The sequence below is a fragment of the Pecten maximus genome, chromosome 12 (assembly GCF_902652985.1).
Source record: "Pecten maximus chromosome 12, xPecMax1.1, whole genome shotgun sequence".
Classification (NCBI taxonomy): Eukaryota; Metazoa; Mollusca; class Bivalvia; order Pectinida; family Pectinidae; genus Pecten; species Pecten maximus.
Genome location: NC_047026.1, coordinates 13,348,303 through 13,373,657, shown reverse-complemented (window position 1 = coordinate 13,373,657; position 25,355 = coordinate 13,348,303). Strand labels below are relative to the sequence as shown.

Here is a 25,355-nt window from a genome sequence, read left to right as displayed (position 1 = left end):
GCTTTGGAGATGGGGAAACTTTTGGCTAGCCCATTCTTTCTCCCCCTATCTGCTTTGGAGATGGGGAAACTTTTGACTAGATTTTTGGCTAGCCCATTCTTTCCCCCCTATCAGCTTTGGAGATGGGGAAACTTTTGGCTAGCCCATTCTTTCCCCCCTATCTGCTTTGGAGGTGGGGAAACTTTTGGCTAGCCCATTCTTTCCCCCCTATCTGCTTTGGAGGTGGGGAAACTTTTGGCTAGCCCATTCTTTCCCCCTATCAGCTTTGGAGATGGGGAAACTTTTGGCTACCCCATTCTTTCCCCACTATCAGCTTTGGAGATGGGGAAACTTTTGGCTAGCCCATTCTTTCCCCCCTATCTGCTTTGGAGATGGGGAAACTTTTGGCTAGCCCATTCTTTCCCCCCTATCAGCTTTGGAGATGGGGAAACTTTTGGCTAGCCCATTCTTTCCCCCCTATCTGCTTTGGAGATTGGGAAACTTTTGGCTAGCCCATTCTTTCCCCCCTATCAGCTTTGGAGATGGGGAAACTTCAAAGCTGATAGGGGGGGGGGGGGGGGGAAGAATGGGCTAGCCAAATATTACCCCATCTTCCAAAGCTGAAGGGGGGGGGGGGGGGGGGGGGGAGAATGGGCTAGCCAAAAGTTTCCTCACTATTCATGCTATTAGATGACAAGTCGGTGTGCTTTTTAGTATCTATACACTATTTATATTATAGAATAGTCAATAAATAATATTTTTTTGATATCAGGAAATAATATATTGATATAAAAATATATCTGCTATACTATGAATTCAACAATTTTATTGTCTCATACAATAATCTTTTTTCTTTGATATACAAAATATATTTTTCAACATATACATAAAAAGAAGATAACCTCTATTTTCAGATATATATGTAAAGAATATTAGTTTTTTGTATAAAAAAAAATACAAAATCATACCCTAAATAAATCATTTATTTCTGTTAGTAAATATAGAAAATGAATGATTTTATAGTATCAAAACTATATTTGATAATTATATTAAATGCTTAAATATCAGATAATTCTTTTTAATATCAGAAAATGAATTTTTGATAAACAGATGAGACAATCAGTTATCCGATACGCTTGTGTTAGAATATGAAGACATGTCACTGCTTCCTCTAAATCTATGTAGTATTATGCTTGTACCGGAAAACCTAAATTGCAGGGATGTTCATGAACTAAACCATGTTTTTTCTTAAGTTTGTAAGATAGATTTCATTTGCTTTTTAAAATACAACTTGTAATTATTAGTTTTTGTTCCAAGCTGTATGGCATTATATAAATACTGCCTTTATATAAAACTATAATTAGAATAAATGTTGGTTATAGGTTTGTAAACATGCAAATTCCATCCCATGATCATTTGAATGATATTCTTAACAGTACAGAACATCCTCATAGTTTATGGCCTGGCATGGAACATCGCAAGACAAGTATATCTATATATTAATATTTGTATACTGTGCATTATATAATAATCTTGTGTTTTTATGTAAAATGGTATGTTTAAATTCCTCTTGTTACATTCCACTAACAATTTACCCATATCCAATCATTGGATATGGATACTTTAATACTTTGGCTATTTTATTAGAAATGTTTGCTATGTTTTATATACAGATATTTTGTTATTGTAGAAATTATGCATGCATTAATTATCTTATTAAGCTCTAGCTAACACTGGCCATTGATCAAATATATAAACAAAATACTAATATTTCTTATTGTATCGGTCAGAAATCTACGGTACCTATTGTCGGATGAAACATTCACCTACATTGTACATGTCACTCTTAGTTTTTAATCAAACAACCAGTTTCTAAGGTTGACTGATCCATGTACATATTGTCATTAGATGTAGCTTTTGATTGTATCTATGATATACTAAAAGATTATCTAAATATATATATATTAAGCACAGAAAACATCCATCAGTAGATCTCCCTACGGATGTTGTCTGGTCTTCTGAAATTATTATTTATACATTTTATATACCAGACTCTTGTATTTTAGAAACCATCCTAGGGAGACTACGTACAAAACTACATATACCGGACGTTGGATCTCGTTTTCTTTGTATTGTTTATATAAAATATGATCGATAATTATGGTAGGAATATTGTTTTCTAAAATATTGTTGCATCTGAAGGGACCAAATTCAATGGATGATAATTTGAAAACTGTGGCATTCTATTGCATATACAGTAAACTGGGCATGGAGGAAATTAATGTCTGTGTTTTGTGATTTTGATTTAGTCCCTTGGCTGCAACATGAAAATAAGATATACCATATAACATGAATTGTTTTTATCTTTTATTATAGTTTCATTAAGTATTTAGACAGTCTACAAACTTTGTATTAAACCAGTAGTAGTCATTTCATTTTTCACCATGTATACTTACTGAACATTAAGAAAATAATGCAGTAATGTTACAAGTATTGAACCTGAGAGGCCTCTCCTGTGTGTGGAGACTTTGTTGAGGATCTTTAAATATGAAACCATATAACAATTTATACTAGTGGGGTACAACTTAAAGTCAAGGGATATAAACAAACCAAACATTGTTATGATTGGCTCAAGTTCCAGCCAAGACTGTAATAGCTGAACATCATAAAACAGAACTATATTACTGAGATCCCCACCTATACCCATGTGTGCATTTCCCTTTGGAAACTGTTTTTTTCAGTATCTATCTCAGTGAGAATATTTTCTTTGATTTATTTTAAAATAATGAAAAAAAGAGCATACCAGCATTTAAATGAAGCGATAATATTTTCATTCAGTATTGACAAAAGCGGCAGAATATGAACAAAAAATATCAATGGGCATGGATGCACTTGAAAAATCACACAAAGTCCATATGAGAGATTTCACCAATATCATAAGCTGTAACTAAGATAATTAATATTTAAAGTTCTTCTAGATTGACTGATAGCCTTTATTTTAGGTACAATTGACTGATAGCCTTTATTTTAGGTACAATATTATACAAATTGTTATTATGTGCTTCCACCATAAATGATTTTAATCTGTACAACAGGATGTATATGAGGATCCCGACAATCCCACATCACAGCCTCCGCCCCCTCCACGGGCCGGAAAACGTGTCATGCCACCTCCGCCATCACAGAATACTCGCAGACCTCCCGTCAATGAGCCAGAGGTAGGAATCCAGATAATATTTTATAAATACTCTATATACTGTAATAGTCATATTGAAAACCAGTATTGCTGTATTGAAAACAGTATAAGTAAATATCAGATATTCATAGCATCATTATATTGTGATTTTTACAAAATATGATTTGTATTAATTTATCATCAAAAAGGCATCTACATGCAGTCAGAAGAAAAAAATGAAAAAATGTCCCTCTGTAGACCAAATATGAATAACTGGTTCATGCGAATCATTGTAAAAATATGCACCTCACCAACATTTTTATGTTGTGATGTTGATTGTTCACACCATTCAAATGATGACATGTATATTGTATTATTCACTGTGTACACATTTTGTATATTAGCTAGAATTATTAATATTAAATCTAATGGATTATCAAGATATGGTTGGATTTATAATTATATAAACATAATATATGATATAAGATATCTATTTAGTATAAAGCTAGATGGAATGCTCACTATACATGGAAGTTATTGTAGTAATGACCAGCTGTGTTATGTTATTGGGACATTGCATTCTGGTGGCACTTTGTTGACATAAGTAATTCCTCACCCTCAATTTTTTCCTCCAATCACCGTAACACTACAGAGAACTTTAAAAATTTTATACAAAATTAATATACAAAGTTCACCTTTTCTGAAATTCTTTTTTACTTTTTGATTATATGCTTTTTGTCAATTCCTTCGAGATTTTGATTGGGAGGGGGTTAGGCAGTGGAAGGGGAGGAGTCAGATTTAAACTAAAGTTAACTTAATTTGCTATATACAGTTGTTATTAATTAATGGGGAAAATATGTCAAAAGTAATTTGAAATATAAGTATACATGTGATATGTACATACTGTAGGCAAATTAGGCATTAATCTGATTTTCTCTTGGGTTGATAAAAACTGTTTTGTGTTGTTATTTTATATGAAACGGCTGGAACTGCCGAGTGAGTTAAAGTACTAGTAAAATACTGTAATGTAATATCACAGTTGTTGTGTGGGTATTTTTGGTTTTGGTGTCATCAGGTGTAACCTACACACGATGGTATTCTTAAACCCAATGATGAGGAATTTAGTGTGTGGGACATTACTTATGGTAGCCGTTATAGTTTACATGTCACTGGTGTCTTAATTCCACTGTTTTATGGTGCATGCTGGTGTCACATGATGCTGTTATGTAAAGACCAAACAATTGACCTCTATCACTCCTGAAATCAATAAATCAGCAGATTCTTTGTTGGCAATTAATTGACATGTCAATCTTTCAGAGATTAATGCTAATACATGTATCATCATTTTCAAAATGCTCAATACCATGTCAAAGGCCCAACCAGCTAATATTATACAAAACAAAAACCAAAATAATTGAGGTGAGAGGTTAAAGGTCAATTGTTAGGTGATATCATATTAACATGTGTATACTGTAGTTTTTCACATGATTACTTTACAGTGGAACTTCATGATTAAAAGTCAATATGCAACTTTACATTTAAACCATTTTATTAAAGTTTTTAGGTCATCTGAGACCAAGTATCAAGTTATTTATTGCAGTCGCCTTTTGTCTGTTATTGGTCATCATCTGTCCTTAAACAATTTACATTTTCAACTTCTTCTCAATAACGTAGAGGTCCTGAGGGTCATGCAATTGGGTCACTAGCAAGCTAGGTAGGAGAGCTAACAAGTTTGTTCAAATTAATGACCTTGCCCTATTGTCTAGATCAAGGGGGTCAAATAAGTTAAAATCTTTAAAAGTGTTCACAAAAAATTCCTGCTAAGGTAAAAAATCAAAGTCAGAGGTCAAGTCATTAGGTCAAAAGGTCAAAAAGTCAAATTTTGTGTTCTTTCACTGATAAAAATTTTGTTATGACATGATGAAGCAAAGTTAGTCAAGATTAAACAAGGAGTAAACTAATTATAGGTCAAATTCACTGGGTCAGATATCAAAGTCAAACTTTGTATCTTTTCACTGTTGAAGATTTTTTTTATGAATTACTGAAGCCAAGTTGTTTGGAATTAAACAAGTAGTCAACTGGCAAAAGATCAGATCACTGAGTCAGATGTCAAGGTCATATGGTTACAAAGTTCAAGGACAAATTAGATCTCTGAGAGGAACCCTGTATGTTGTTGGGGAGGTTTTTAAGGTTCATATAGGACAATTTGAAGCTAATAAATGAGTATTATACTGGTATTTACATTTGTATTAACCCTGTAAAATTACAGGTGGATAGATGGAAGAGTACGTCACATCATAGTACATGTAAATATGTATCATGCCATAAGGGGTAGATGGCATCTTGACAATTATACAGGATGCATATAGCCAAACAACAGGGTTTTTGCTGATCAGTCAGTGTTCTGGTTTGAATTAATAAGCCTTTATCTACTTTCATAGCCATAGGGGCGAGATGGAATAAATATTAGTTAAAAAGCATATCACAACTCATGTGACTGCAAAGGCCCATGGACCTATTGTTCATGCTTTGTTTTTCTTTTGTACTAAGAAGCAAAGACTGTTTTATGAAAAACAATGAATCTAAGGAGAAAATTCCCAAATAGGGAAGGTAATTGACAAATACATATTGTATAATTATAATGAAGTTCCACTCTAACGGAAATCTTAACTGTCTTTGAGTCTTTGAATCCTTCCTACAATCAGTTATAAGGAAACACTAATGTATGGTAATGGTGATAATGAATTAGGGTAATCAATTTATACGGATTGTTTATGGTAAAAAGATAAGAGCTGTCTATATCAGCTTCAGTACGATCAGAGACTCAGAGATGGTAGGGATTCAACAATGTATGTACATCAGGTATTTCATATTCCATTGTATCTGGAGCATGTGACTGGATTGCACATTTTTTGTAGGAATTTTACGAGGTTCCAAGTGACCTACCAGAGGCTCCTAAACCTCCTATTGATGACCAGGTATTATATCGTCATGAAAACAAATAATTTACTTCAACTTTTTTTTACTGTAATTGAAAGTCAGGTCACACAAAGTAAACATCAAATATTATTCTAATTATGTAAATCAGAAAAAAATAAGTAAAAAAAGAAATGTTTCTGGCTCTTTGCTAATATGATGGTTTTCAGGCAACTACTGTAAATTTAAATACAATAACTTAGGTGTAATATGATTGGCAGCTATATAGACTACATAGAAAGTAAAACATATTCTGATTGGATATTCTATCAAAATATTAATCAACTACCTAGCCCTTGAATACCCTTGAAATCTTGCAATTTTTCTGAGCAAAAAGAGCAAGTCTTAAACAGCATGTTTTTATTAGGATATATATAGTCATACAATGAAACTCTAATTTACCAAGGCTGAATAACTTACAATGTACCCTAGAAAGGCAGCTGTTGGTCAAGATGTGACAGACATCCATTTCTGCCTCTAAATTCAGGGTTTATATTAAGATTTTTAGAAACTTTTTGGGCTAGATGTAAGATATTACAAGATGTCAAGGTTTTGCTATATGGTTGTCTGATTCTCTAAAACACTGATTAATAATTGTCTGGAGTTAAAAAATTAGTACCCATGCTTTTATGTGGTTTAGCCAACCTATGAGGAGCTCGGTGAAGAGGAGCAGACAAACAAATCTAGCCATAAAACTAAAACGCCGCCCGCTCGGCCTCAAGGAAAGAATAAACAAACCAAGGTACACTAGAAACTAACATCCAAGATTTATCACGCTAGAGACCTCCACACACCACTAACCTGGTTATTACACTGTCTAGACACCACTAACCTGGTTATAACACTATCCACACACCACTAACCTGGTTAACTATCTACACACCACTAACCTGGTTATTACACTATCTAGACACCACTAATTAACCTGGTTATTACACTATCCAGACACCACTAACCTTGTTATTACACTATCTACACACCACTAACATTGTTATTACATCATCCACATACCACTTACCTGGTTATTACACTATCCAGACACCACTAACATTGTTATTACATCATCCACATACCACTTACCTGGTTATTACACTATCCAGACACCACTAACCTGGTTATTACACTATCCAGACACCACTAACCTTGTTATTACACTTTCCGCACACCACTAACCTGGTTATTCCACTATCCACACACCACTAACCTGGTTATTAAACTATCGACACACCACTAACCTGGTTATTAAACTATCGACACACCACTACCCTGGTTATTACACTGTCAAGACACATCTAACTGGGTTATTACACTATCCAGACACATCTAACCTTGTTATTACACTATCCACACATGACTAACATAGGTTATTCCACTATCCATACACCACTAACCTGGTTATTACACCATCCACACACTGCCAACTTGGTTATTCCACTACCTATACAGCACTAACCTGGTTATTACACCATCCACACAGCACTAACCTGGTTATTACACTATCCATACACTACTAACCTTGTTACTCTGCTATCTGGACACCACTAATCTCATTGTTCCACTACCTGTGAACTACCATTAATCCATTTATCCCACTACCTAGCCACTACTAATCCGATTATCCAACTACAGATCCAAGATTTATCGTGCTAGAGACGTACACACACCACTAATCTGATCATCCCGCTACCTAGCCACCACTAATCTGATTATCCCACTACCTAGTTACCACTAATCTGATTATCCCAATACCTAGCCACCACTAATCTGATTATCCCACTCTCTAGCCACCACTCATCTGATTATTCCACTACCTAGTTACCACTAATCTGATTATCCCACTACCTATACCTAGCCACCACTAATCTGATTATCCCACTACCTATAGTTACCACTAATCTGATTATCCCAATACCTAGCCACCACTAATCTGATTATCCCACTACCTATAGTTACCACTAATCTGATTATCCCAATACCTAGCCACCACTAATCTGATTATCCCACTACCTAGTTACCACTAATCTGATTATCCCACTACCTAGCCACCACTAATCTGATTATCCTAGTAGCCAGCCACCATTAATCTGATTATCCCACTACCTAGCCACCACTAATCTGATTATCCCACTACCTATAGTTACCACTAATCTGATTATCCCACTACCTAGCCACCACTAATCTGATTATCCCACTATCTAGTCACCACTAATCTGATTATCCTAGTAGCCAGTTACCACTAATCTGATTATCCCACTAACTAGCCAACACTAATCTGATTATCCCACTACCTATAGTTACCACTAATCTGATTATCCCACTACCTAGCCACCACTAATCTGATTATCCCACTATCTAGTCACCACTAATCTGATTATCCTAGTAGCCAGTTACCACTAATCTGATTATCCCACTACCTAGTTACCGCTAATCTGATTATCCCACTATCTAGCCACCACTAATCTGATCATCCCACTACCTAGCCACCACTAATCTGATTATCCCACTACCTAGTTACCGCTAATCTGATTATCCCACTATCTAGCCACCACTAATCTGATTATCCTAGTAGCCAGCTATCACTAATCTGATTATCCCACTACCTAGCCACCACTAATCTGATTATCCCACTACCTAGCCACCACTAATCTGATCATCCCACTACATATAGTTACCACTAATCTGATTATCCCACTAACTAGCCATCACTAATCTGATTATCCCACTACCTAGCCACCACTAATCTGATTATCCCACTACCTAGCCACCACTAATCTGATTATCCCACTACCTAGCCACCACTAATCTGATTATCCCACTACCTAGCCACCACTAATCTGATTATCCCACTACCTAGCCACCACTAATCTGATTATCCCACTACCTAGTTACCACGTACTAATCTGATTATCCCACTACCTAGTTACCACGTACTAATCTGATTATCCTATGATTCTGTGATTTGGTTACATGTTCTGATAATTAAGATTTTCAGTTACTTTTGCACACAGGTGTGCTTTTTTTGAATTAATTGATTATAAATAATCATTTCTTGAATTATGCATTACATAAAGAAAAATCAAGTAATTATTTCAATTTTGTCCTTGTTTTTTTTTTATGTTTTTCAGTGACAGAAATTGTGTAGATTGTTTGAGAGTTTGTTTTTCCTTTATCTGACAGTTAACATACAAACAATCAGCATATCTTGATCATCATTGATTTTTACTATTTTCCTTTAATCATTTAATATGGGAAAAGTTTTTATGATGATACCTTTTTTTTCATTTTTCAGTCTGTTGCTCTGCCGCCAAGGGGTCGCTTAGCAACTCCAGATGATGATAGTGATGGCGTAAGTGAAACAAATGGCATTGACATTTTTTGTTTTCCCAAGGTCACAAGGGTCAAATGTGTCAAAATATCAAAATGACTATATGTTTTTAGGCCAGTAGCATCATTGAATGCAGTGCTTTACCTTGATCTACTTTAAAGGTCACTGAGGTCAAATGTGATAAAATTGTTCAAATGACTTTTTCCTTTACATATCTTCTGCTGGGATAAATGGTCGTAAAATGTGTTGAATAAAACTGACTCACTTTCATATTTGAATGAAGAGATATTCAGCTTAACACCAGTATATAAATAAACTACCTCAGCTTGAAAGTTGTATTCGAGGCAGTTGAGTGATACATGCCTATTGGGCCTCTTTTTGTGGTTTTGTTTGTAAATTAAACATTCATCAATGGTTTCCAGACAATAGATCACATAACCTTAAATTAACTTTGACATTTGCGATGACAGCCTATATACCTGATGCATAATTACTGCAGTCAGTATAAGACTCTTTCCTGTCAGTTAGCTACTTTGTGAGGAGATTTCTATATATACATATAGCTTTGTACATGGAAATATTCCAGGAGGATTTCATTTTGCTGTGTATATTTCCTGAATTTTAATATCAAAGATACTAGATTATTTTATATGTGTGATAATGATTACTGAAATTTAATGAACTTTGCTGCCTGTGAGTCAAAAATTGAAGCATTTGCAAAAACTTGTAGGTGAAATTTGCTAATTCTATAATAACAAACAATTAACTGCATAAGGTAATCTACAGTCTATATGGAGTACATGTTCTATAAAATGTTAAATATCAAGTAATTATACCACTTTAAAGTGGCCATGTGAATTCCTAAACGAATGCCTATCATGTTCCTATTGGGGTTTATTTGTTTATTTCTAGGAAGACTATGAAAAACCTAACCAGCCCACAGCTCCAATTCCATCTCGATTTCAATCCCGACCTAAAGCAGGCCGTGTATCTTCACCTGTAGAGGACCAGCCAGGTATACATATTTGTCATGTGAATGTCGTGTAAATAACGTGTGAATGTCGTGTGAATGTCGTGTGAAATTTGTCAAGATTCTGTGATACGATTTTAGGGTTTTGTTTGCTTTGTTTACAGTATGAACTAAGTGATTGACTACCAATGGTATACTCATTCAGCTAATGATGCCTTGAAATTGATTTTAGACAGAGCATGCTTAAGTGAATTATTGTTCTTTGCCTTTCTCATATGATATATGTCTACAGTATTAACTATATTTTTGTCTTAATTTTTAAATACTATGGAACCTTCCCCCCCCCCCCCCCCCCCCCCCCCATCCCCCAGAAAATATCACAGGGGCTTGGAACCCTCCCCTCCCCCTTCCCTTTCCCAGGAAATATCACAGGGGCTTGGAACCCTCCCCCCCCCCCCCCCCACCCCCCTTTCCCCGGAAATATCACAGGGGCTTGGAACCCTCCCCCCCTCCCCCCACCCTCCTTTCCCAGGAAACATCACAGGGGCTTGGAACCCTCCCCCCACCCTCCTTTCCCAGGAAATATCACAGGGGCTTGGAACCCTCCCCCCCACCCCTCCCCCCCCCACCCTCCTTTCCCAGGAAATATCACAGGGGCTTGGAACCCTCCCCCCCCCCCCACCCTCCACCCTCCTTTCCCAGGAAATATCACAGGGGCTTGGAACCCTACCCCCCACCCTCCACCCTCCTTTCCCAGGAAATATCACAGGGGCTTGGAACCCTCCCCCCTCCCTTTCCCAGGAAATATCACAGGGGCTTGGAACCCTCCCCCCTCCCTTTCCCAGGAAATATCACAGGGGCTTGGCACAAATCCTCCATGATCCATGTATATATGTATTCTTTATGCTTTGGACTGTGGGGTTAAAAACCTGTACCAAATCCATGAGAGAAAAATATATTGTAACCTGAGTATCTGTATCTAATTTTTTTTCTAGGATATATGGACATGCAAAACAATGACTCCCAGGTAAGAACGTCACTTTGCTTACAAATTGTAAAAATTATATAAATTATAAACTGATTATCCAAGGTATCTTTATATTATATACAATTGCCTTTAATTTAAAGTTATTGTGTTCGAACCAAATAATATCGCATGCAAGTGATATATTATTGTTTTTGGAAAATTCTTTATTGCATTGAACGAAATATTATTGTTTGAACGAAATGTTATATAAGTTATTTTTAGAACAAAACTAATTCATTGTGTTTAAACAAAATGTTTTTGTGTTTGGCCACAATAATGATTCATTTGAATGTACAATGTAATGAATTTGTTAATTATGATGTACCTTCAGTCAACTTAGGCATTTAGATTACAATTATATATTCTTTTGTGGTGTCTGAACCTATGATGGTATTAATTAAAAATGTTCTCTCATCAAGTATAGTTCTGAAACATACATAGTACCATATTCTTTTTCTCTCTCTAACAAAGTTGACATGTCTATGTTACAGGGGCTCATTGAAGACGATATCTATGTAATACCTGATGGTACGTAAGTTAACATGTCCGATACTTGATGGATTATTATTAACTCTATGACTGCTGCAAACCCAGCTTGATCACATGTACATGTATATAATGAATATCTATACACAACAATGAAGGTCTCCCAGGCCAACCCCCACCGACCCCAGCCCCCTGCCACAACCAAGTTAAATATTATTGAAACAATTTAGTTATAATTTTCTGTTTGTTATGAACTCCAGCAAAGCAATGACTAAAAGATTCAATAAATATCATAGAATTTGGACCAAAAATGAACCTTTTTAAAATTAACCTTTTGATTTTAAGTATCATATATTATATGTTTATTTTTCTAATAAGACTTTAAAATTTTCAGAAGAAAACGAGAAAAAGAAACCATCAAAAGCAGCAGGTAAGAATTTCATAGATTGAAAAGGAAAAATAGAATTGATGTATTGTTTTGTTAGTTGAAAAAAGATATCTTTTAATATGCAAATACATGTATGTTTACAATAGCAAATATAAAACAATAACAATTGATTATCATCACCATGCTACTAATGCCTTTACATTTGGCTCCTCCCCTTTCTTGAGTGACAGGTTGATGTGCCGCCGTAGTATACATTGATTGGATATCACTTTAAGTTTAAGCTATTACCTCCCTTCCCTTACTGTTCAGTACATTGTTTGTAATGTATACCCGTCTCTGTGACCTTTAACCTGTATTTTTCAGCTCCTCCCCCTGTGAACCGCAGTCTCCCCAAAACACCGGGTATGCCACATTTTAATATGCTTTAATATGCTATTTAAGCTTACAGTATATCTATAATTTTTTTAAGAAAGTTTTGCAATGATACAAATTCTCTGCAATTGCAACATTGGATTTCACATTTACATGTACAGAATGTTCTTATATATCAAATAGTGATATATATTATTATACAGAGTTTTATCTAGTTTTTCTAGCTACTTTCATGTCATGTGTAAAAGCATTATTTTTAACATTAATTATACTTTAGTAAAATGATGTCATTATGACATCAAGATTGTTTTAGAGATGGAAAATTTAATAGTTACCTTAGTTAAGCTTTTGTGTCAAAATTAGTCAGTCTCATGATCATAGGGAAAATATATTTGAAAGTTTTTGCTAAATATTTTCTCAAATATGAGTTAAGAGTTTTCACTCAGTGTTCACATAAATATGAGTTATGTGATAAATAGAATCTTACACTTTTGTCAGTGCAATATGGAAGTTATTAAACTCTTTATAAATCAAGTAGCTTGATATGACACTAGCCTAGCTCATCGATTATCACATACATTATCAAACTAATTGATAACTTTGTATCATTTTATAAATAAATATGAATTCCATAATTATTGCATTGGCTCTGATATAAAATCCTCTAACACATACAAGATAACTGTAATAGTGGGTAAATTACATACCTGTAATTGCATACCTACCAGTTATTACATACATACCTGTAATTACTTACCTTGTAACCTACATTTGTACCTGTAATTGCATGCATTCCTGTAATTGCCTACCTATCTGTTATCACATACTTACTGTAATTATACATACATATCTGTAGTTACATACCTACTTGGAATTACATACATACAATGAGATACTAACCTGTATTTTTGCTACTTACCTGTAATTACTTACCTACCTGTAATTACATAATCGTAATAACATACCTACCTGTAATAACATACCTATCTATAATTACATAATCATAATAACATTCATACCTGTAATTACATACCTACCTCTAATAACATACCTGTAAGTATATACCTGTAGGGGCCCCTAACCTATAACCTACAATATAATTTCAATGTTGCAGCCAACTCAGCAACACAGTTCAGACTACCAGCACGACAACAGGAACCTCCACCTGTCCCAAAGTCCAATAAAAAGGAGCATAAAAAGGAACCTGCTGTTGAAAAAACCCCGTCAAGGGGCCTTCCCCCACCCCCTAAAGGTAAAGTTAAACAATTTACTGTAGATTAGGGGTCAGATGGCTTTTAAAACTAAATCATAGTTTATCTCATAATTAAGTGGTGCCTGTAAATTTAGTAGTGTAGCCACTTCCATGGCCCTTCTGAATAAATCTCCTTTCAGCTCCTTACTAGATTTTGTGGTAAAGTAATTATTGCTAAAGTGAAAATATAAGCATTCAGATTTCAATGGACAACATGAATTTTGACATTGCTTTGGAGATTCCAAAGTTGCTCATTAAATTAATGTTAAGAGTTTATGGAGAAATGTCAATAATTGTAGTTTCAGAACACTTACTTGTTATGGTTCCAGAACAAAAAGAAAATAGCCCAACACTTATTTATCATCTTCTGTGTTGCTTAATTAAGGATATAATTCATGTCAGTGAACAAGCTTTCCTGCCTACATGTGTTTGTCCAAATACCAGTGTATTTCACTATAATTGTGAATGTAATATTAATATTCCGAATATATTAGTCATCAAAATTCCCTAAATCTTTAAATCTAATTTTGTTTTAATATGATGTGAAATCAAGCAATCATTGAGCTTTGATCATTCTCAATATCTTAATTACACTTTTGCTGAAATTATTTGACAAAATTATTCCAAGTTTGAGAAAGAAAAAGGAAGAAGCACAATACAAAGTAAAATATGTACAATTGTGTAAACAATGAAAGATGTTTAAATGAGAATATAATTCAGTAAATAATTAAAATTTATATACGTAACAGGTGGAGCTCGACCCCTTCCCACAGTCCCTCCAGTGAACGACCAGGTAGGTACAAAGCCAGTTGATGATCTATCTGAAAAATGAACCATGCAATAAGCTCTGTCGCAATAGTTAGTACATGTAGGATGGCGGCTTTTGTACATCACCAAATCTTTTTTTTTTTACCTGTGACATCTGGTGTTAAGTAGAACAAGTAGAACTGATGTAGCTGGTATGTAGATTATTTTATACAGCTACTGCGGCGAGTCCATATTTCAACTGTTTAATGTTTTAATATTTTTCATTTTGCCTCTGAAATGCCATTTTACAGAAACAGAAATCTTCAGTTAAACACAATCATATCCTTAGGCTTAGGTTCATTATTTCATATTTCACATCCTGTTGTTTTAAATTGTTATATACCAATTTACAAGTGTCCTATTATAAAAAAAGAGAACAATAACTTAATTATCTCTGTGGTTACTGAGTAGGCCATGAGAAATCTTAATTTGTTCCTGATAAATAATTATGATTTTGATAAGAAAAATATATGATTCCATACACAACACTGATTAAAATGATTTCTGAAATCTAATACACAGACAAAGTGTGAGATAATCTGAACACTAGGGGAAACAATAGACCTGCTCAATTTATAGAGTTAAAACAATATTCAGTGCAATGTACCTGTGTATCTATTCATTAAATACTATCAAGTGAAACTCCTGTATGTAGCAATTTGCATTTCTTTCATCAAGATCTGAGCAGGACATCAAAGAAATTGGTTTCAGATAAATACATCATACATGTACTATCATTTAAAAAAAAAAAAAAAATTTGTGCAAAAATTTTTACATGCATATAATTTTTATTTTTGTTAGTCTGAGGATGAAGATGATTTAGAGGTAAAAACAAGTTAATTAATATTGAGTTCAGAGTCCAATCTGTTGTCTTCTGCATAATGCATTATGATATATAATCACTGTATTGAAACATTGCATGAAAATCCGCCATCACAAAATGGTACATTGCCTAATTGTTAAGTTGTATACTATTACAACTTCTGTACCGCTGGCATTTTTTTCATAATGCATGTTGAAGCTTGAAGTGGAAGATGATGGTTCATGTTTGCATCTTGTTATAATCATGCAATTTGTAGATTTATGAGGAATTTCATTCAAAATGTGTGTACAGCAAATGTCTGTGCAATTAGTGTCTACTCGGTGAATGGCAGAGTTTTTGTTACACTCTCGGAACATATTTAAACCTTCCATGAAAAGAATTGTGTCAGAAACATTTGATTTATGTGTGGTATATACCTATAGATACACTGCCAGGTTATAGAAAGAAATTGACGATGATAATTATAATTTGAAGTTTTGATATACATATGTACTTGTTTATCACAACAGCATAGTCATCAAAGCAGTGCAAAAAAAATATAAATTTTGTGGTCATATACACACATATGTATGTATTTGAATTTTACCAAACATGTTTGAATTTGCACAAGACTAGTAAAAATTATTTGATTTTTCTGCATGAACTGCATGACTATACCTACCTGTCAGAAAACATGCTATTTCTTTGCAACAAATTATCTTCAAACATTTTCAAGTGGTCCTCTACGTTCATAGCTAGTGGAGATTATTTGCTTTTTTGGCAAGCTCATTTGTTTTTTCTTTTTTCTTTCATGGAAATATTTTGTGTTTTGTCTACCAGGAGAATTTTTTTATGTCTTCATGTAGTGAAATCTCTATATTATTGTCTAACATGGAATGAGTATGCTGTCTGTATGCATTGCCGACTACTTTGTGAAGGCGTGACTTAACATACACGTGTGTCTGTGCAAAAATGTATACAGTATGGGGGTTCATATTGACATTTGTCTTTGTACAATATCAAGTTTGGAATTCTTGTGTTTTTTCTGTACATTTGAATGCTTATTTTCGCTTCTACAGTGAAATTCTCTTTTGGAATTCCTGTTTTACTGCAATGGCATTTTCTTAACATGTGTTTTGTCTGTCCTGGGACAGTTTTATATTCTCAAACTAGTGTTATGATAATATTTTTTACAAGCACTACCACTTTGTTTAAACTTTAGAATCATATTCAATGTCTGTAGATGGAGTCTACATATTTATACAAAAAATTGTTAAATAAGCTCTAAGAAGTGAGCCCAACAAGTAGTTCATCCGTATATCCATTGTTTATTCCAGAGTGTTGTTTACATGTTTCGGCTACAGAGGGGCCGTCATCAGAACAACGCACTGGAATAAACAACTGATATACAGACAAACCACCATGTTGGGCTCACTCCTTAGATAGCTTATTACCTAGATTTTTAGTGGGACCTCTTGTCTACCATCGTATCCACGGCAGGGTCATCAGGATTTCTAAGTTTTTTTACCTTGAGGGACGTTGTGCCTCCAACCCCTCGTAGTGAAAAACATGAAAGTTCTGCATACTCACCACCTGAATTCATTAATATAAACTTAATGCTCTTGGTTTATTCTAAATTTGAAAATTAATTGACCACAGCTAGAAAACCATGAAAAACAGCCGTCACTTGTTGGGGAACATTTATTTTAATTGATAGGTTGTTCAAAGTACATTGTCTAAGGGTAAAATAATCTTGTTTTAAAGATTATTACGTAATATACAATGTATAATAGTGGTCCATTTTAGTAGGAGTGTGGGAGTATTACAGGACAAATTGAAATAACATTAACTGGTACTTAACAGTGATACTTTGTATATAAGAATGTGTGGGGTTATTACTAGGCATGCGGTCGTTACCTCACAACTTGACTTGATGAAGAACTTATCATTGATATTTCAGGAGGACCTAAACTCATATGATTGGTACAGAGGGACCATGACCCGACAGGAAGGTGACATGAAACTTAAACAGAACTGCCAAGTAAGTCACTGGCATACATCATGTGTCATGGAGGGGGATTAACACTGATTATGATATACTTTGTGTGGCACTTAAACATTAGGCTAACAACTATAACAAGGCGATAAAGACATAGTGTTTTCAATTCATAGATGATGAAATTGGCTAGACAGCTACCTGGCTCAATTCAACCCTAAAAAACTTCAGAATAAACTGAAATATTGACCTCCCAAATTGAATTTTTTCAATATTTCTGGACATTTAATTCTTGATCAGTGAAATGGAGATAAAAGTATTTGTAACCTTGATATGAATTCCTAATCCACTGTTAACGTCTTATATATGTAATAATGGACCAGGGGTTAGAAATCCAGGCCAAACCCTTGTGGTTTTGATGTTCTGAATTGGTCCTTTTTACGCCATGAATGTTATGTTATAATTGTTTTTTTGTTTTGATTTTTACTCTTTTTTTTAAATTTATTTTTTAATTAATTAATTGATTAAGTTTTATCTGATAATTGTGATGTCTTCCCACCAGAATGGTATGTTTGCTATAAGAGACTCCAGTAAAAAGAAGGAAGATGGAGACCCGCGACCTTACACACTCATGATATTTAATGATAACAAAGTCTACAACCTACCTATACGGAAACGTAGAAAGGACGGCCATTACGCCATGGGAAATCCTAAACCTAAAGAAGAGGTACGTACAAAATGCACTATTCTCATCTCTTAAGTGTTACATACAATATGTATCCTGTACTTCAAAATTGTATGACTAGTTCAAAGGTGAAGGTCAAGTGTCAAGGTCACCTGTTCAAAATAGTAAATCAGTTTCTCATAAAGAAATCGCTATTTAGGTAATTATACAAATAAAATGGTTTCAGGTTAATTGATCCTGGAGATCAAAATCAAAGGTCAAAAGATTTTTTCATTAAATGTTTTAATATGATATCTCTACAGCTATATCAGATGTATTATAATATGTAAACGTCCTTCATATTGTCTAGATACTACTTGATAATTTCCCAACTGACTCATTTGAAAGTGAGAAGTGTTTTCCTTGATCATAAGTACATCAGACATATTGACCCAATGTTTGTGATTGTATACTTTCCTACTTTATCCAGAATCTCTAGTGTAATATATATACCAGGTAGTTCCTTTGTATCTAACTTCCATGAAAAGCACACAACTCACAAAAGTAATGCAAGGGCCGGTACCCTTTAATGTATCCATGCATCAGTCTTGTTGAATTTTTTTTTTTCTTTTTTTGCATTGATTAAGTAATGTGTTGATGAAGGTCAAGATAAAAGATTTTTTTAGTTCAGACCTTGCAAATGAGTGAACATTATATTTTTTAATGAGTGTCTTTGCTGTAAGTTGAATTTATTATACAGTCACCTGGGATAAGATAGAAAGTCTCCTTTTCCCAAACTGATTTTTTTTGTTATATATTCAAAAAATCACATTTTCACAAATATGTAATGTTAAATGTTCCAGGCCTTCCCAAAACTGGCAGACTTAGTTGCTTTCTTCTCCAAAAGGATGATTGTATTAGCTGGAAGTGGTCAGACACATCTTAAGATGCCAATACCATAGTAGGGACGGCCAATTCTCCATATACTGTCATGATGGGATTCAGTAGACCTTGAAATTCAGTGGACCATAAAGCTGCAGTTCAATCAATGTTAAAAGACATGCTTATTGGACCATGCATGTATAACCTGCAGTTCATTGGTCCTTGAAAGGATGTTCAATTGGACCATACATGAGAGAACTGTTCAGTGGTACATCCTAGTGAAAATGTTTTGTGAATTACAATTAAAAACAGTTTAGAGGTCTTTGGAACTGATGGGCCATAGAGGTCTTTGGAACTGATGGGCCATAGGCCATAGATCTGTATTAATTCAGATGGAAAGTGAAGAAACAATTCTGTGGACTAGGAATGAAAGTGACCCATTGAAAACGAATAGCATAGTGAAAAATCATGTTATATTTCAACAACAGGTGAAATTTAATTTCACAAATCTGGAGTATTTTTGAGGACAAAATGATTCAATGGTCTAGGACAATTGACAGCATCCTAGATGTGGTCAAACAGAACAGATACAGGATTTTGCCAAGTCCAGGTTCAACTTCAACTTCTGATTTTTACTTAATGCACATATAGCCCATATCAAAAATAATGTATACACGAATTTAATATTAATTCACTCATGGTTTAAAAGTGGGGTTCAATTAGACACCTCATCTCTTATGGATCTGTCACTCTAAGGGATTTAAGGACCATGTAGGAAATGCTCATGTGTTAGACATTTTAAGGAAAAGTGGACAGTGACATATAAAATAATAATATGGTCAATCAGTTGATGATCTAACAACAAGAATGATATCCCAGTGGAAAAGACAGTATTTTAATGACAGAATATTAACTAGTGCTTCCTTTGTATTAAATCATTTTTTAACATCTGTACTCTACTATACATGTACTTGGAAATTTATGCTTGGCAGTAATGTATAGTTGTATAATTTTGTGGGGCAAATATTTCATGGTTGTCCCAGTCAGAACTTGTTTACAGGTGTTAGATTTTGTGCAACACCAACTTGTAAACATTTTGCTGTAAACAATTCCATTAATTTGTGTGTATGTTCACGCTATATTCAATTACTGAAAATATAACAAAACCCCCTCACAAATATTACACCAACTATACATTAAATTATACCTATTACATACATCATTTGATTGTTCGTGTCAATTTCAGCTGTAAAAATGGTTTCATCCGTGCTCATGGTATATCTGTTTGTATTTGTAATGTTTAAATGTCCTAAGCTAGCTCCTGTAAATTATTTCCATGACAAGATCTTTCAGTTTCTAGCGTTCTCAGTGAGTTAAGGTTTATTAGAATGACTGTATGTGTGTTAGTGTGTGGATCAGACTATCAATTACCGGTATATATCATGTAATATATATACAAAGTAATACGTTATACTTACTTACACTATCATACTCTCTAGCTGAGAGTCTATACCACAAGTTTATATTCTGTTTTGTTTATACACTGTATTGTCAATAGTTTAGGCCACCAGCCATATAGCTATAGGAATCTTAATTGATTTAAAGCTTACGTGATTCTCTGACTGGGACGACATCACTAAATCAAAATCTCAAATATTATCAATTTATTTTTTTAACACGTACATGTAATATATGAGATAGATATGGACCTAAATAAAATTTTATTACATTTTACTTCTAATCAGTTAAGTCTCAAGTATAGACTTTTAGAAAAGGTGACATCAATGTCATTGCTGTCTATCAACACCTTAAAAAGACCGGTTAAATACCTGATCAACCAGTTGTATTACAAATCTCAGGTTTATTCCATTTTTAGTATTATATGTATATATTTTTTAATCCAGTGAAGAGGATTAAATATTGAGACAAAATAAACGTAAAATACATATAATCATGCATATGTATCCTGAAATCAGACCTTGCCTGATCATATCATCAACACATATGGAAATTTAAGATTCTATTATTAGAACACAGAGCTATTAATAGAAACATAGAATTAATTTCTCACTAATGGAAATAATGTATTCGAAATAACACCTTCTGATTCTAATATTGTCTAAATTAATCCTGTTTTAATATTACTACTTCAAATCTTAGACAAACCAATTCACAATGCGATATTCTGTTTGGATGAATGAACTTTGCTGGTTTAAAGATGATTTCTGATGATGAAATATTGAAATCTTCTTTTCATGTATAGGAATCTGATCGGGTCATCTTTGGGTCCATTATAATTTGTTACTGGAATGAGAAACATGTATTTTGTATATGTTGTATACAGTCTTTATTTTTATAATGAAACATTCCTACTTCGTGAGTTCCTTAAATGTTATGTAAATTAAAGGTAAATAAAACATATTTTTGCTACATATTTTAATTGTGTAAACAATTTTAGCCATTTTATGATGAGTGTATAATATTTGTTGTCGAGGATCAATCATTTTGTTAATTTATGCAATTTTTGTGTGTGCATGCTTCTGGGAGACACTAGATGGCAGCACCTAAATACACTGTACCACACTGTATTGTTACAGGATTTCCTCACTTTATTACCATATATATTGACCGATAAGCCATGTCTGGTAATAAGCCCACCCACTTATACAATAAGCCTGTGTCTGGTAATAAGGCCATCCACTTATACCATAAGCCTGTGTCTGATAATAAGCCTGTGTCTGGTAATAAGGCCACCCACTTATACAATAAGCCTGTGTCTGGTAATAAGACCACCCACTTATACAATAAGCCTGTGTCTGGTAATAAGGCCATCCATTTATACCATAAGCCTGTGTCTGATAATAAGCCTGTGTCTGGTAATAAGGCCACCCACTTATACAATAAGCCTGTGTCTGGTAATAAGACCACCCACTTATACAATAAGCCTGTGTCTGGTAATAAGGCCACCCACTTATACAATAAGCCTGTGTCTGGTAATAATGCCACCCACTTCTATAATTGTAGACAGTAAAATGTGAATAAATGATGAGTCTGTGAAAAGCTGACCCGCTTCTTTGAGTAAAAGTTTAACAATGTTTTGTCACCCTGGGCTTATTACGAGATAGAAATGGTACATTCTGTTAGGCAAAAATACAAAATCTTAATATTTGTGGATATAGCCAGACAGAGAAATGTATAACAAGATAGACAATTCCATGAATTCCAGAAAAGATCTTATCAATGCGAGTATGTATGTGCTGTATTATAATAGATATTATTGTGATGTTCAATATACACTGCTATGCTACATCATGTTGTTGACAATTGATACTTCTGAGATTATGTTCAGTTTTGCCCTCTGCACCCCTGGGATATGTTGTTGCAAATTCAAAGGCATCAACAAGCTTTTTGATTGGTGTGAATCTGACCAATCATAATTTAATCAGTAAACCGATCCATTTCTGCGAAGATTATAGACAGCCAAGCTCAAAGCCAGACAATTTAACGGTATTGCCACCCGGAGATAATCTTTTGGTTTACATCAAAAGATCAACTAGTCTTGTTTTATCCACAAGGTTGATGAGCCTTCAATTTTAATTTGCCATGACAGGTGAGCAGAAAGCAAAAGTGTACATGTACATACCCCGGTAGTATCTAGGATGATCATCGAATTAGTCAAAGTATTCTTACTTGACTGTAGATTGTTTATTTTCAAATAAATCACTGACAAAACATTCAAACGTGTTTCTTTTTTATGTACTAGAAAAGAGAGAGCCAATGCCGTTTGGCATTACGTCGTAAATACATACATATATGTACATTGTCCCCACTGGTTTCACCGATAGGGTACTAATAATATCGTGTAGTTTGGTACTGTTTTAGTTCCTATGGCCATGAAGTGCTTCTGGAGATAGTATTTGTTGCCAAATCAAAAGCAAATTTTCATAATTACTAATCCAAGTGGGTGGGTAGTTTTCCTTGTTGTCTATTGTATATACTGCTTTGGCCACTTTAATACCGGATGTGTGTGGAATAGAAGTATATAGGGCCATGGGTATGATTTCATCTTTAATTCAGCCTCTCAGGAAAGTGCAGAGTCGTTGACTTCTTCGCGATTGAATGTGAAGTTTGTGTAGGGCTTTGAAGAGTGGGACAGTCGCTGTGGGAATACTGGGTCTGTTGACCATACTTAAGGGTCTGGGTGTGTTGTTGAATACTGAATGTTTACAATTAAATCTGAGGTTCAAGGTGGTTTAGTAAGTGTATGTTATACATAAAATGTATCGCATATATCTTTACTGTCTTGTGCCGTAGAACTGTGAACTACATGTACCTGTCGTGCAGTAATTGTGAATTTGCCTTTTCAAAGAAATTGAATATGTCGATTGTTTATGTAATACTACAATGTAAATGTATTACAGAGTGAACTATTGTACTAAATCTATTTAAAAGCAGGCTACTGTCTGCATCTGTCCAATTTCATCTTATGATTACACTGCCATCAGCATTGTCCACTGTAAAATTGAATTCAACAGTAGTCAATAATAAGATAATAACATTTGGCTATGTAAGATGGAATTCATTTTGTCAAAAATAAGAAACAGACACTTTTTCCATAAAATTTAATTTAATTATTGAATGAAAGGGCATGGACATTTAATGAATTTTTCACGGTCTGTGTGTATAAGACATGAAAATCTTTTAATGAAACCTTTTTCCCATTCCAATGACAAACGAACAGGAATAATATATCTATATTTCAGTCTGGGAAAACACCATTTCTACTACCAAAGCGCCATTATGCATGCCACTGTTAATTTAGAGTTGTACATGTATACGTGTAATTCAAGTAATGTGTTTCCGAGAGTATTGAGAACCACTGCCGCATTCTACAGCATAAATTGTCACTTGTATATTTTCTATTATACAGACTTTACAACCAAAACTAGCTGCACTTCCTTGTTCCTGTTAAGGATATTGAATTTTGTCAAGCCGATTCACATAACCGAGGAATCTGTTCACTCATCTGTGTATCCCTGAGATTCCACATACTCTAATGCTTTCTTCTTAACATTTTCCACTGCCTCAGAATCTCCGTGCTCCTTTTCAAAGTCTAAATACTTTTTGTAGAAAAATTTCATCTTCTTAGCAGATTGCTTTAGATGAATCACTCTCTCAAACAGTTGTCTGTAAAAGAAAATTCGACAAAAGTTGCTAAAATGAAAGGAATATTGATGAAACTGGTGATATTATCTTACTAAAATGATGCAAGACCAAAACAAACTTTGTTTTGTTTCCTGGCAGTGAAGTTAAAAATCAATAAATTTTACAATATTTAACACCCAAGATGGATTTAAAAAAAAAATTCTTTCTTCATTTTTGCTAAAAAATTGCAAGTGTAGCACATTTTAAATAGATGCTGGCAGGCTTAAAAAAAAATTGGCCTATATGGAAACTGATCTTAATAATTTTACACTGACCTTGCTTCCTGACATTCACCAGTCTTGACCACCATGTCCAGGTAAACTGACCACAAGTCTGTTCTTTTTGGGTAGTTACCTAGGACACTCTCAAACATAGTACGGCCACGTTCTGTGTCTCCAAACTTGAACTCCAGCTGGGCACATTTAGCTATCATCTCCACATCTGTAACAAAAGTCAGGCATACTTATTGATAAAATTTCATTATAATTGTAAACCAAATTTGGGCATACATGCACATTGTGGACTGATAGATAGACAATGGGAAATGCTGTATAAAGAGATATTTAACAGATATATTTTCCCCATAATCGGCCTGTTATTCAGTGAATTTGACCGAGTAAGATTTTCTGCATATATATGTATGTCACAGCTAATGTAATATACCATGTCACAGCTAGTGTAATATACCGTGTCACAGCTAGTGTAATATACCGTGTCACAGCTAGTGTAATATACCGTGTCACAGCTAGTGCAATATACCGTGTCACAGCTAGTGTAATATACCACGTCACAGCTAGTGTAATATACCACGTCACAGCTAGTGTAATATACCATGTCACATCTAGTGTAATATACCACGTCACAGCTAGTGTAATACACCATGTCACAGCTAGTGTAACATACGTCACAGCTAGTGTAATATACCATGTCACAGCTAGTGTAATATACCATGTCACATCTAGTGTAATATACCATGTCACATCTAGTGTAATATACCGTATCACAGCTAGTGTAATATACCACGTCACAGCTAGTGTAATATACCACGT

At 34.3% G+C, this 25,355-nt stretch overlaps 2 protein-coding genes and 1 long non-coding RNA gene across 7 annotated transcripts in view; 1 reads left to right on the top strand and 2 right to left on the bottom strand.

Annotated features, from left to right (window-relative positions):
• Nucleotides 1-22,837, top strand: part of LOC117339503 (lymphocyte cytosolic protein 2-like) — an 85,606-nt gene extending 62,769 nt beyond the window's left edge. For all 5 annotated transcript variants that reach the window (XM_033901141.1, XM_033901144.1, XM_033901142.1 and 2 more), the window contains 15 exons: nucleotides 3,075-3,197; nucleotides 6,073-6,132; nucleotides 6,771-6,872; nucleotides 9,420-9,476; nucleotides 10,368-10,470; nucleotides 11,421-11,452; nucleotides 11,944-11,980; nucleotides 12,333-12,368; nucleotides 12,690-12,728; nucleotides 13,813-13,950; nucleotides 14,700-14,743; nucleotides 15,559-15,582; nucleotides 17,520-17,600; nucleotides 18,118-18,282; nucleotides 19,083-22,837. In XM_033901141.1, coding sequence (XP_033757032.1) covers nucleotides 3,075-3,197; nucleotides 6,073-6,132; nucleotides 6,771-6,872; nucleotides 9,420-9,476; nucleotides 10,368-10,470; nucleotides 11,421-11,452; nucleotides 11,944-11,980; nucleotides 12,333-12,368; nucleotides 12,690-12,728; nucleotides 13,813-13,950; nucleotides 14,700-14,743; nucleotides 15,559-15,582; nucleotides 17,520-17,600; nucleotides 18,118-18,282; nucleotides 19,083-19,181 — 1,140 coding nt within the window. In that variant the 3' untranslated portion in view covers nucleotides 19,182-22,837. The remainder of the gene's footprint in view (nucleotides 1-3,074; nucleotides 3,198-6,072; nucleotides 6,133-6,770; nucleotides 6,873-9,419; nucleotides 9,477-10,367; nucleotides 10,471-11,420; nucleotides 11,453-11,943; nucleotides 11,981-12,332; nucleotides 12,369-12,689; nucleotides 12,729-13,812; nucleotides 13,951-14,699; nucleotides 14,744-15,558; nucleotides 15,583-17,519; nucleotides 17,601-18,117; nucleotides 18,283-19,082) is intronic.
• LOC117339504 lies at nucleotides 8,040-9,110 on the bottom strand. The gene is made up of 3 exons (XR_004535222.1): nucleotides 8,950-9,110; nucleotides 8,107-8,668; nucleotides 8,040-8,073 (listed from the first exon to the last, which is right to left on the bottom strand). It is a non-coding gene; the product is annotated as an uncharacterized LOC117339504 (long non-coding RNA).
• An 872-nt stretch (nucleotides 22,838-23,709) lies between the features above and the next one.
• Nucleotides 23,710-25,355, bottom strand: part of LOC117339502 (protein RRP5 homolog) — a 43,960-nt gene continuing 42,314 nt past the window's right edge. Inside the window, exons 42-43 of the mRNA XM_033901139.1 lie at nucleotides 24,582-24,747; nucleotides 23,710-24,288 (exon numbers count right to left, since the gene is read on the bottom strand). Of these exons, the coding sequence (XP_033757030.1) occupies nucleotides 24,120-24,288; nucleotides 24,582-24,747 (335 nt within the window). The 3' untranslated portion in view covers nucleotides 23,710-24,119. The remainder of the gene's footprint in view (nucleotides 24,289-24,581; nucleotides 24,748-25,355) is intronic.